Below are 13494 nucleotides of genomic sequence, written 5' to 3'. Positions count from 1 at the left end.
GTTGCCTACTATATGCCAGGCACCAGGGCAGATACAGAAAATAAAACATGGACCTTGCCCCGTCGAGTGCATAATCTATTTTTTCACTGCAAAGCCATAAGCCCTTCAAACCTAAGGCTTGAGGCTCCAGCCTTGCTCACTTGACACCCTGGGGCAAGAAATGCCTGGGGTTGCAGATAACTGGTAACTAATTAACACCTCCAATCAAGATCATAAAAGGAACTTACCAGGGAAAAACTGTATCTGCTGAAGACCTATGCTCCCACTCCGAGGTTCCACTGAGCAAAGCGGGTGCTGAGCTGTGCCCTTACTGCCTGACTTTCGCCAGGAGGCTGTGTATGTGGATAGAAAGAGCTATAGTTTACTGAGTGCTTCCTATGTTTCTGGTACCTGCGGTTTGCACTTGTTGTCTCATTGAATCCCTACATTCGACCCGTGAAGCAGGTACCACTCTTTTTTTTACACATGGAAAGTGGATGCTCAAAATGCCACACCTGGTCGGTGGTAGATGTGGAACTCAATTTCTTAGCCATCTGATTCCAAAGTCACCATTAGTGTATATTGTGCAGATAAGACTAAGAAGGAAGGGAAAGATAAAAACTCATCTGGATGGAAGCAACCTAAATATCCATCGACAGATGAATGGATAAAGAAGATGTGGTATGTATGTGTGTGTGTGTGTGTGTGTGTGTGTGTGTGTGTATGTATATGTATGTATATATATATATATATATATATATATATATATATATATATATATATATATATAATGGAATATTACTCAGCCATAAAAAAGAATGAAATAATGCTATTTGCAGCAACATGGATGCACCTAGAGATTATCATACTAAGTGAAATAAGCCAGACAGAGAAAGACAAATATCATATGATATTGCTTACATGTGGAATCTAAAACAAAAAAGATACATTGAACTTATTTACAAAACAGAAAGAGACTCACAGACGTAGAAAACAAACTTACGGTTACCAAAGGGGAAAAGGGAAGGAGGGAAAGATAGGAGGTTGGGATTAACATATACACATTACTATATATAAAATAGATAACCAACAAGGACCTACTGTATAGCATAGGGTCTCTACTCAATATTTTGTAATAACCTATATCGGAAAAGAATCTAAAAATATGTGTAACTGAATCACTGTGCTGTACACTTGAAACTAACATGACATTGTAAATCAACTCTACTTCAATTAAAATTTTAAAAAAAGATTTTTATTAGAATAACATTGAATTTATAGACTAATATCAAACATTGAATTTATAGACTAATATCAAAATAATGACCATCTTTATTATACTGTCTTCCCATCAATGAATATCTCATATATATAAATATATATGTATATGTGTGTATAGATAGCTCTTTTATTTTTTGATAATTGCTTTATAACATTTACATATAACTCTAGTTCATTTTTATTAGATTTAAGTAATTTATGATCATTTTATAGATTATTTTTATTTCTATTGTGAAATGGATCTTTTACCTACTATATTGTATGAACAGTTATTGCTAGTGTATAGGAATGTCATTTATTTGTATATGCTTATCTCAATAGTAACTTTTTCAAACTTTTCCCTGGTCTCTGGAACCTGAGCTTTTCTGTTAAACTTAGTATCTGTTCTCAAATGGGGCAAAGACATTTTCTTTGACGACTTCAATGCTACAGAACATATGTAAGGGTCAAAGTTTCTAATATGAGAGCCAGAGCAAGGTCCAAGTACTTATCACAAGGCGTCTTTGCTAAAATCTGTTCACTTGCAGAAATGATTTGGACGAGATCTGCTTGCATTCTCTCTTTCATCTTGTTTTTTGCCCACACAGCAGCTGTATCGGTAAGTAAGTTCTGCTCTTCATGGTATTTAGAAATATTCATTGTAGTATATGTTATCCATTTACTGTATCTTTATTTCTTTTCAGATTAAGCATCTTTCTAAAGGAAATGGTAAGGACTAATTGAAATGCATAGAGTGTTTTCTGAACTTTCTCTCTTTTGTTCAACAAGACTGGTAACAATTTTTCCCCCACTTTTAACAGTACATGATGGAGAGTTTGATGAACAGAAGGATATTTCAGAAATCAATTTAGGTGAGTGTAATTTCTGCCATCATTAATGCCTTTAAATAATTTAAAATCCTGTGATAGTTGCTGAAAATCTCTTAACCTTCATAATATGGTATTGGGTAACTTTAGGAGAGAACTGTTCATTCGTGCCTCATTAGAATTTGCAGAGTTTCTGAAAATGGAAACGTGGAATGAGAATAATGGTTAGACCAAATTTTCTAGAACTAGTGAGTGCTCAGTGGATCTAGAAATATATAACAAGATTTTTGTTGGTAAAAAATTTATTCTTCCAGTTTTCATTTTGAAAAAGAGAAGGGAAAATGGATGATTATTTTGCTTGCTAAAGAAAAATGTAAGGAATATGCCTTTGGTTATATTTAGTGGGGAGAAAACCCCAGTCCCTTTACTGGCCCATCATATTCACTAACAACTGTTTGCTTGGGACTTGGAGAAGAGTGTAAAGTGTCTCTGTTTCGACATCTTGTCCACAAAAACATTCCTTGAAGAAATCCATTGGTCTCATCCATTACTGAGAGGAGAGAGATGCCAAGTGATTGTCTCTCTCTTCTCTCTCATCCTGTCTCTAAAATGAGGGAGAAGCCGCGACATTCTGGGTATCTTTGGTTAGAATTGGTGGGAAACAAAGGTTCCATATTAATGATCATAAGTACCTTATAGTTTACAAAAGCTTTCATATCCAATTGCATATTTATTTGTCAAATTCTGTAATGGGGTGAGTGCTATTTTCATTTTGCAGGAAGGAACAGGAGGCTCCTTTGGGTCAAGTTGACTCACCCAAGATCACAGATGGCAGTGGTAGAGCTCACCTCCAGGTCTTTTGACTCATAGCTTAATAGCTCAGTCCTATATGAAGAATGTAAAACTAAAAAATCCCATACCTTAGGGGTAAATTCCTCTGGCTTTGTCCCATTTACAGGGAAGCCAGTCTAGGTGATATTTAGTTGGAAAACCTTGAGAATGACTGCAGGGGCAAAGTAGAAATCACTGAGGAAAGTAAATGGGTGAATGGGTCTCAAGACTTCAGAGCCAGGCATCAAACGATCTCTCTTTAAAGTCAGGCAGTCAAGGTGTCTGTAATTCAGAGGATCTGCTGTATCTTAAAGGTCCTGAGGCAGGAAAGCCTTGAGGTTTTAGAGCAGTGCTTCTCAAACGTTAGCATCAGAATCCCCCAGAGGATTCAACACCAATGAGATTAGATTTATTTCCCACCTATTAAGGCTGCTCTAAACCATCAAGGCTTTCCTGCCTCAGGATGTTTCTATTTGCTGTTGCCTCTGCCTTCAATTCCCTTCCTTCACTCCCCACTCCACTAGATTTCTGCTAGATTTCTGCTTAAATGCCACCTCCTCAGGCAGGCCTTCCCTGACCACCATTTATGAATATCAACCCACCTTCACCTCGGCACTCTTTTCCTTCTTACTCCGTTTCATGGGGTTTTTTTTTCAATTATGCTTTTCACCATCAGCCATACTTTACATTTATTTATTTCTTTGTATCCCCTTCTTCTCCAATCAAGAATGTCATCTCCCCGAGTGCTTTGTTTTGTTCTCCGCTATATCCCCAGCATCTAGAACAATGCGTAGGACACATTAGGCACTTAATAAGTATATGCTACATGAACAAACTGGGTAGTGAACAGGCTGGGGCTTGCTTTCAATGGATCTGTACTTCTTCGTGAAATTCTCCTACTGCACTCTCTCACTCCTCTGTGACCCCATCCATGCTGATCAGCCCTTGGGACCAAGGTCCCAGTAGGCTTCTTCACATTGTTCTGGAAGAGCCCTTCCCTCATCCAGGCCAGGGGTCAAGAAATGCATAATTTTGCTCAGGACCAGCCTAGGCAAGAGTGTGGATGGACCAGCCCATAGTAGCCCTACTGGAAAGGCAATTCAAAACCTGGGTCCTGCTGCCTGTGAGGCTGTGGCATCACTGCTGTTTGTTGTTGTTTAATTGTGCTGTTACACGACTAGGTTAGGGTCCTGAGGTTAAGCAAATCTAGGAAATATGTGAGTGAGGAAGGGAGTGATGCAGGGGCAGCCTTAGTTAGTCATTAACAAGCACAACCAGGAAGCCTCCTCTTAATAACACCTCCACGGTGTCATTACAGAGCCTGAACCCGGCTCCTGAATGAGCTGTAAGCTTTGCCAAATGAGATCCCTGTTTCCATGTGAGGTTGTGGTGCTTGCCCTCTAGTTGGATTTTCCAGCTGTAAATCAGGGGCTGTTCTCAGAATGAAGTATGATCTGATGATTCTGTCTGAAGTAGTCTGTGTTTTCAAGGGAAGGCTGCTTGTCAAACTTTAGGGCTGTAATAAGAAGTGACATTCTTTTAAATGCCCTTAGTTTTCCCACCAGGATCTTCCCTTTTAAGGATCTTACTTTCAGAAACACTCTGAGGCCAATGCCATCAGGGAGAAAGTATATTCTGCTAAGGTCCTGACAGCAGATGTTTGGAGCTATGGTTTTGAATGGATCTACCCATATTTGCCAGGTCTTCTTTATTATCAGGGCAGCACCCTGAGCTTGGCTTTGGAGGGCACCATTGTTTTTTCATGGGGAAGAGCAAAATCAACCCATTTAGCTAGGGTGGGGAAGAAGGATAGTACAATAGCAGAAAGGACCCTGGATGGGAAGTCGGAAATTCTATAGCTCACTCAGCTGCTGACCACCTGGTACGTCATTCCCTGTCTCAGGAAGTCCCATTTCAACCCCCAAAGTGTGAGAGCTTTGAAGTCAATGACCAAAAAGATTCCTTCTAACTTGTCTCTTACTTTTTAAGATTCTTGGACAAGATTTCTTTTCTTTTTTTATTGAAATATAGTTGATTTACACCATAATATTAGTTTCAGGTGTACAACAGAGTGATTCAATATTTTCAGATATACTCCATTTATAGTTATTATAAAATATTGACTATATTCTCTGTGATGTATAATATATCCTTGTAGTTTATTTATTTTATACATCGTAGTTTGTACCTCTTAATCTTCTACCCCTACCTTGCCCTTCCCAACCCCCTTCCCTATTGCCACTGGTAACCACTAGTTTGTTCTCTATATCTATTTCTGTTTTGTTATATTCACTCATTTGTTTTATTTTTTAGATTCCACATATAAGTGATAGCATAGAGTACTTCTCTCTCTGTCTGACTTATTGCACTAAGCATAATGCCCTCTAGGTTTCTTGTTCCAAAAATGACAATAGAGAATGTGACAATATCTGATATTTATTGCCTATTTACATTTGTTCAATTAGAAGAAATTTTTGCATTGTTTCAAAAAAGTTTCACCACATAAAGATTAACAACTAAAGACTTAGAATAGATTCATTTTATTTTGAGAGATGCCTTTTAGTAATTCTCATTCAAATATTTCTTTTTTTAAAATCCATGTCTAGCTGCAGGCTTGGACCTCTTTCAAGGGGACATTTTTCTACCGGTGAGTATCTGCTAGGGACACAATAACATTCCCCCCAGGACTGGCTGTGTCATAGGATGGTGAGCTTCTTCTGCTCTGTGTCTAGCCACTGAGATGAAAGAATCTCATCTATAATCTGTACCCACAAAGACTTCCACTGTGGTTACTGGTAAACAAAAACAGATGAAAACATTAGCAAACAGTACAAAAGAGTCTATAATTATTAAATTGCTTGTCCATCCAATTTTCCTAATAAGTGAAGCATGAGAGAGAAGGAAATCCACCACCATATTGAAAGTGGCTATTTCAGTTTTGAGGAATTGTAGGTCTCCTTTATTGGGTTCTTAAAATTTTCTCTGGAATTTTCTAAAATGTCTATAATGAACTTCTATTGTTTTTACAATATAATCAGAAGACAAATTGACTAAACTGTTTGAATTGTGTGACAGATTGTTCGTGGTGTGAGAGTTTAGAGAAGGGGGAAGCCAAGGAGACCAGCTGTCCAGTCACCTTTGCCTTTGTTTCTGCAGAATTCCAGAAATGGCCTGAGAGACCCCAACACCAGGTGGAAGTTCCCCATCCCTTACATCCTGGCCGACAGTCTGGGTAATATTAATTGTTCTTCATTAGGAGCTTTGAGTTGAATTCTTCTCTCTCACCTCTCCTCCTGATCATCAGCTTCAGACTTGGAGTAACTGCCAACGTATAAGAGGGTTTCTAAGCTCTGACAGTTCTTTATCTCACGGTATGAGAGGCATGGCATTACATCTGAACCCATGCTGCGTAACCAGTCTGAGATACAGAGTATCAAATAATGATTTTTAAAATGCAGAACACACTAACATGTTAATCAGACCAGGAGCAACACAAAGAACAAAAATGAAATATAATTTGACATTATAGCAATGAAAAATGTGCACTTGCGGTAACAGTTTGTTTAGGTGAATCTAAATATGGTACCAGGATACTAGTTTCAACATGTTGATTTCTTCCCTTTCTGTTGCAAGACAAACATGTCACACTTCTGAGAAACAGAAAAGACTATATTTCATATGTTCATTGTCCTCGTTCCTCTGGATTAAAATTTTCTATTCTTTTCCCCCTCTTAATATAAAGGACTGAAATCAGTTGCATTTTGTTCATTGTTGAAAGTAGTAATTGGTGGAAATAAATAAATGTTAGAAGCCACGCGTGGACACTGGTTGACATCAAGCCGCTGACTGACAGCCCAGCGGCCACCATGATGCAATGCCTGTCTGGGAGGCCCATCCTCTGTGGATGGGGACGATTCAAGAGGAGAGGGGAAGCTAGGACAACGTTGCTCAGTCTTAATGAGCTGCTGCGCTGCTCCCCTTCTCAGGAGACATAGATTATGTTTCAAGAATTTTCCATCGCTCTTTATCAGTGCTGCCTCCCATGCCTTTTCTGGAGAAAAGCTACATAGTAACAAGTGCTGTTGTTCTCAGTTATTTTATGGAAAATTGAGCTGAGTTGTTTTTCCCCGGCGTTTGACGGTGCACTTGGAAATTCAAGGAGCATCCCTATTTACTGGGACATGATTTAAGAAACGTTAATTTTAATATGGATTTTCTTCTCCATGACGATTTTTCTTCCTATTTGTCTCACCTGTGCCACCACCTTCCCATTAAGACACAGACGTACTTACTGAATCTCTTATGTGCCAGATTCAGCTACTCAAGGTGCGTCCCCTGGTCACACCTTGAGTAGCAAGGTCTCCTTAGCTGCAAGGTAGGTGACAGATGAATAGACAGCAAAACTGAAGACAGGTGGCCTGAAATAAGGTAGCAGCTGTGAGGATAGAGTGGTGGCTCTCAGGTAACATCACAGGAGAATCACCTTCAAGTTAAAAAAGGAGTTCAGGTGCCTGGGCTCATACCATTGCAAAAAGCAAAACATTCTAATTAGAGTTTGACACTTGTATAAATTCCTTTATTAAAGTTAAATTTACGTAGCGTGACATACACAAACCAGGCTTTTGAGAAATGCATAGACTTATGCAACCCACACTTCCAATACTCTAGAAAGTTCCCCTGTGCTCTTTTCCAGCCAATCCCCACCTCCACTCCCCAAGAGACAACTACCATTCTAATTTTTCCCCCTATAGATTAGTTTTACCTGATTTACAACTGATTTGCAGATAACTGGAATCTCATAGTACGTCCTCTTTTGTATCTGGCTTATTTTGCTTACCATGTTTAAATTTTTCTGTATTGTAGTGGGCCAGTAGTTAATTCTTTTTCATTACTCAGTAGTATTCCTTTGTCTGAATATATTGCAACTGTTTATCCATTTTTCTGTTGATGGATGTGGGGCTGTTTCAAGTTTGGAGTCTATTGTGAAGAAAGCTGCTGTGATCATTCTTGTACAAGTCTGCGTGGATATGTGTTTTTTATTTATCTTGGGTAAATGTCTAGGAATAGCATTGCTTGATCCTATGGTAAATATATGTTTAACTTTATAGGATAATGCCAAACAATCTTTCAAATTGGCTGTGACATTTTTCATTCTCACCAGCAATGTCTGTGTCCCATTTGCTTCACCTTATCACTAACATAGGTGGAGTTAATCTTTGTAATTGTTGCCATTCTAGTGGTTGTGAAATGGGATCTCACTGTGATTTTGTTGAGTTTCCCTAATGACTAATAATATTTAGCACATTTTCATGCGCTATTGACTATTTACGTATCTTTTTTTATGAAGTGTCTGTCCAACTCTTTCATGATTTTTAAAATTATATTGTTGGTCTTTTCATTATTTGTAGAACTTTATATATTATAGATAAATTATGTCAGGTATATATGATGAATATTTTCTCCCAGTCTGTGACTTGCCTTCTTTTTTAAAAGCAGTGTATTGATTTTCTTAATCCTTTCAAAGAACCAACTTTTGACTTGTTAATTTTCTCTTGCTTCTCTAACTCTTTATTTTCTTGCTTTCTGCTCTTGTCTTTATAATTTCCTTTCTTCTACTTTTTTCAGGTTTAATTTGACCTTCTTTTTTTACATTTAAGGTGGAAATTTGTAGCATATTTTTAAATCTTCGTTTTCCTAATAAAATACAATGCTATAATATGACATCTAAAGCTATAAATTTTATTTGAAGCACTCTTTTTACTACTTTCCTCATATTTTGATATGTTGTATCTTTATTCAAATTTAGTTTAGATATTTTCTAATTTCTGTTGTGATTTTTTAAAACCATGGGTCAATTAAAAGTGTGTTTTAAATTTTCCATATATTCAGAATTTTTCTAGATATTCTATTATTGATTTCCAGTTTATTTTTTTGAGGTCAGAGAACCAGTTCCCTCAGATTTCAATCTTTTGAAATTTACTGAGATATGTTTTGTGATCTATTTTATGATCTAGCTTGGTGATAGTCCATGTGCACTTGAAAAGAACCTGTATTCTACAGTTTTAGGTCATATTAGCCTATCAGTGTCAAATAGGTCAAGGTGATTGTTGGTATTGTTCAGATATTTATATATTTATATTTATAAATATTTATATTAAGCCATGCTCTCATGTACAAAGTTGTATCAATGGGAATCTTAACCAATGACATTTCCTTCTTTCAAGAATAAACTCTCCTTCAGTTTCTGCCCATTTTAGGCATTTTCCAGTGCCTAAAGAGTTTCCTTTCAAAGAGTTTCCTTTCTTAATTTTTCCTAAAGTTTATAATTGTTATCTGTGGGAGGGTTAGTCAGATTCAAATTCCTTCCCTATTATCAGAATGAAAAACTCTCTCAAAGGATTCTTTTTTAAAAAAAATTATTTATTTTTATTGAAGTATTGTTGATTTACAATGTTGTGTTAGTCTCAGTTGTACAGAAAAGTGATTTCATTTTATATGTATATGTAAAAAGAATCTTTTTCAGATTCTTTTCCCATATAGGTTATTACAAAATATTGAGTATAGTTCCCTGTGCTATACAGTAGGTCCTTGTTGTTTATCTATTTTTATATACAGTAGTGTGTATATGTTACTCCCAAATTCCTAATTTATTCCTTCCCCCCACTTTTCCCCTCTCAAAGGATTCTTAAACCAAATATAGTTAGCTTTCCTATGCTAATCCTCCAATATGTAGTCATTGGTATCTGAAATTAACTCTTCTCATATTATTTGATCCAGGGATAAAAAGGACTAGTGGTTTTCAAAACTAGCATGATTGTTCAAGACAGATCCATGTAAAACCTACCATGTCAGGGCAGAGTAAAGAACTGGGAACTAGGAAACAATGAGGCAAAAGATAAGGTCCTTTCTCTCAGTGTCCTAAGGAGAGGAAACCACCTACATAAAGACAACACACAAAACATCAAGTGTGGTTTTCAGAAGACATGCACTCAGGGTTGGCTTTATGGTGAAGAAGGAGACTTCAAGTGGGCTTTATTTCCATCTTTTTCTTTTGAATGATGTCAGGACAGTTTTTACAAAATTATTACAGAGTTGCTTAATTCCCCTTTCACAACCTACTCAGATGTAGGGAAGGCAGAAGAGATGTGATTTTTAAATCAACCACTCTCAGTGTTTCCACTATTTGGCTTGAAGATAACAAAAGCGACACAATCTTATAGAAAGTGTGACTTTCATTATAATCAAACTTTTTCCTTATACTTTTGTAACAACCAAGCTGTCTTAGGTACATATCTTCAAATTATAGATGTTTCTCAGTAAGAATAGGTAAAAGTCCGTGAACATTGTCCAATAGTTTTAATGCATGCTCTTGCTGTTGTTGTGTGTGCTGTTTCCACAATTAACTTACTAATTATTCCAATGACTTTCTTTAATGACCTTAATATGATTTTATGACATCTGAGTGGTGGAGTCTCCAACTCAGTAGTTTATTAAATAAGGGCCAGAAAAATATGAGATAAGTATGTGGTAAACTGCCAAGAATTATAAACTCTGAGAGAATGCCAAAAATCAAATGTGCAAGAATATAATTTAATTTTATAGAACTTAGCTTAAGTTGTAACTTAGAGACCTACCTCCAGCAAGTTGATGGGATTAAAAACCACACACACACACACACACACACACACACACACACGCACACACACGGTAAGAAACAATCTCCTTTCCTTTGGAGTATCTTTCTCTCCCACCCATCCTTGTCTTATGCAATACCAAGGTATGTACACGTGCAGATTAGGCAAAAGGAATGACATTTGATCTTTGGTCATTGATCCACAAAGTTTACTAATAGGCATCTATAGGTCCATAAGGCTTCTGCTGCTTTGGTCCCAAACTTGGGTTACAGAAATCTTTTCTAAGGCTGCCTGCGGAGCTGCCTGTCTAGGCCTGCCATCTCTTGGGGGTCCTACAGGGAAGCAGCATAAATATTACACATACTTCTTATGCTTTCAGAAGCCATAAACCTCTGTAAGCTCTGCTCTCTTCCTCTAGCAAGAGGGGGTGTCTTTTTAGATTGGGAGAAGGAACCCCTTTCTCAATGCTCTCCAAAGTACTTTATCCAGAAGACAGAAATGGCTTGAATCACTTCTGTCTTGTGCTCTGCCATGTGGCTCTCCTGAGGGAAGGTATTCAGAACTTCTGCTTAAATGGGGGATAAGAAAAGGGAGAAAGTGGGGAAGTTATGGTTTTGTTCAGCCACACATACGTAAGTGTATTCTTATTTTGTAGATATATACATTATGTATTTAACATATGCACTTAATGTTTATATCCACAAATAATTTGTCAGTTTTAGTTTTCAAGGAATCTATTTACTATATAAAAAAAAAAATCTGTCATGGACCCCAGTGGATTTCATGTGGTGGCATGATTTTCTATGTTTATAGGTTATATATATTATCCAAGAGCTAGCTAAGGCTCATTGATATTTTTATTGATTTCTGCAGCACTGAATGCCAAAGGAGCTATTCTCTATGCCTTTGAAATGTTCCGCCTCAAGTCCTGTGTGGATTTCAAGCCCTATGAAGGAGAGAGCTCATACATCATCTTTCAGAAGTTTGATGGGTTAGTATGAAATTTTACAGGGTGTGAAAATCACATGTCCTTTGATTATAAAAAGTGACACATCTCTTTCAAAGGCTAAAAGAAGAAATTGGAAAGAAACTAAAAGCAAAATCAAATCTTTCACTGTGAATTTTTTAAAGTGGCATCAGATTTTTAATGTGCTCTGTAGAGAATGAAGTGTTTGGATACCTCAGGGAAACAGGGAGACTCTTCTCAGTTCTTTTCCTGGGTTGACGTTATGTTTTAAATTACAGTCCTTTTTTTTTTTTAAAGTCAGGTTTATTAAAGTATAAAATGCATCCTTTTGATGGCACTGTTTTAAATTATACTACTCTGATGGCTGGACCTCTTTGAAAAGTTCTAGATGTAGATTTGCTTTTCAGAGTTACTTATTTCTAAGAAGAAATAAATGGTATATCAAGAAAGAAGACCTTTGTCTTCAGCGGTGTTTATGTCAACCAGTCTGAGGTAGATGAAATTGGGAAGCAAAGCCACCATCTGCCGTGACTCTGTAGGTCTGTGTCTTCAAGGCCCAGCTGGAGGTATCTCTTCACACTGCAGTTCCCAACATGGCCTCTAGGTGTTGCCTGGATTTGGTCATCTAGTTCTGAAGGTGGGGATTTTGTTAATCATGGTTGGATAACAGACATAAAGAAGGAAGTTAGCACATGCTTTAGCTTCTCGAGAAGAGTCTTAGACCTCAAAAGGTATAAGCTTGGCAAGTAAGGGTGGTGGAGTAATAACAAGTGAATAGTTCTAGTATGCTATGGTGACTGCAGAAGCAGGACCTCTAACATAGTGTGAAGTGAAGCATCAGGAAGAACCAAGCTGAGTGTCAGAGAGATGAAGAAAGGAGAAGGATGTAGAGGCAGAGGAAAGGGAAGGACAAATGGGAGGTGGAAAGAGAGGGAAAACCCAAATTCGGGGAACTCTTATTGCCTGTAGTTGGGAGATGTCTCTATTACATTTAAGTTAGGGGAGAGGAAAAGGGAGGAAGAGGGTCCAGGAAAGGGGCTGGCCCAAAGTGCCCCAAACCCTTCAGGATTCTGGTCCTCTGAAGCTGGAGGTTAACTGGACTCTTTCAGAAGGACAAGGTCAAAGATTTACAGAGTGGTGGAGTTATGGTATTTTGCAACTTACACCTTTCTTCTGGGGAGGGATGTTAAAAAAAAAGATAAATAATAAACGCTTCCTCAGGATTGTGGATATTTTGCAGAGTAAAGTCTGAACTGGTAATAAAATGCTACCATCAGGCAAGGTGATAATGGTGATGTTTGCACAACTCAGTACATTAACTAAAGATCATTGAATTGTACACTTAAGATTGGTGAATTTTAGGGTATGTAAATTATACCTTAATAAAGTTGTTAGACAATAACTAAGATCCATCTTGGAGTAGAAATCAAGCCTATTAGCATTTGAACTTATATGATGTTAGCAATCTAGGGAAAACAATGGCAGGTAATTTAATGTGATTGTCACCAAGGAAATCACAATTCACTGGTAACATTTAAACTATTGTCAAATCTCTTATTCTGTTGAGCGTTGGTTAAGGTATAGATCCTTGTTGAGGTGGAAAATCAGATTTATGAGAAAAGACAAAAATAATTGGGAAAAAGAGGGAAAGAGTCTGCACACGAGGAATTTAGAGTATCTGCTAGCAGTTCCTGTGTCCACTATTTTCTGAGGGAATTTATGGGTCCTTCTTGCCTGGAGTCCTTCGGACATAAGTTAGGCCACCTGCTGTGTGTCGTTATAATGCTGCAGATTGGGTAATACCCCAAGAAATGAACTTGATTAACTTGCATTTTTAATGAGGTTCTTTTTTATGATCATAAAATATATGCCTGCTCATTATAGGAAATTTGAAAAGTCATGAAAATGTAAAGGAGAAGATGTAAATCAACCACAGCCACTGCTCAGAGACAGCTTTGTGGTATAAAAGCAATAGTGCTGCTCTTTGGAATGCCCC

General features: G+C 37.4%; 1 protein-coding gene across 2 annotated transcripts in view; it reads left to right on the top strand.

Moving 5' to 3' along the window:
- Positions 1-1276: 1276 nt before the first annotated feature.
- MEP1A (meprin A subunit alpha) overlaps positions 1277-13494 on the top strand; it is a 33561-nt gene continuing 21343 nt past the window's right edge. Inside the window, exons 1-6 of one of the 2 annotated variants that reach the window (XM_082414644.1) lie at positions 1277-1858; positions 1944-1968; positions 2061-2111; positions 5504-5544; positions 6054-6129; positions 11405-11522. In XM_082414644.1, coding sequence (XP_082270770.1) covers positions 1721-1858; positions 1944-1968; positions 2061-2111; positions 5504-5544; positions 6054-6129; positions 11405-11522 — 449 coding nt within the window. In that variant the 5' untranslated portion in view covers positions 1277-1720. Of the gene's footprint in view, positions 1969-2060; positions 2112-5503; positions 5545-6053; positions 6130-11404; positions 11523-13494 lie in introns of both variants that reach the window. The other variant, XM_082414643.1, reaches the window with a different exon arrangement.

Source organism: Balaenoptera physalus (assembly GCF_965194825.1).
Source record: "Balaenoptera physalus genome assembly, chromosome: 11".
Taxonomy (NCBI): Eukaryota; Metazoa; Chordata; class Mammalia; order Artiodactyla; family Balaenopteridae; genus Balaenoptera; species Balaenoptera physalus.
The sequence above is the reverse complement of the archived record's forward strand: the minus strand, read 5'-3'. Positions and strand labels throughout refer to the sequence as shown.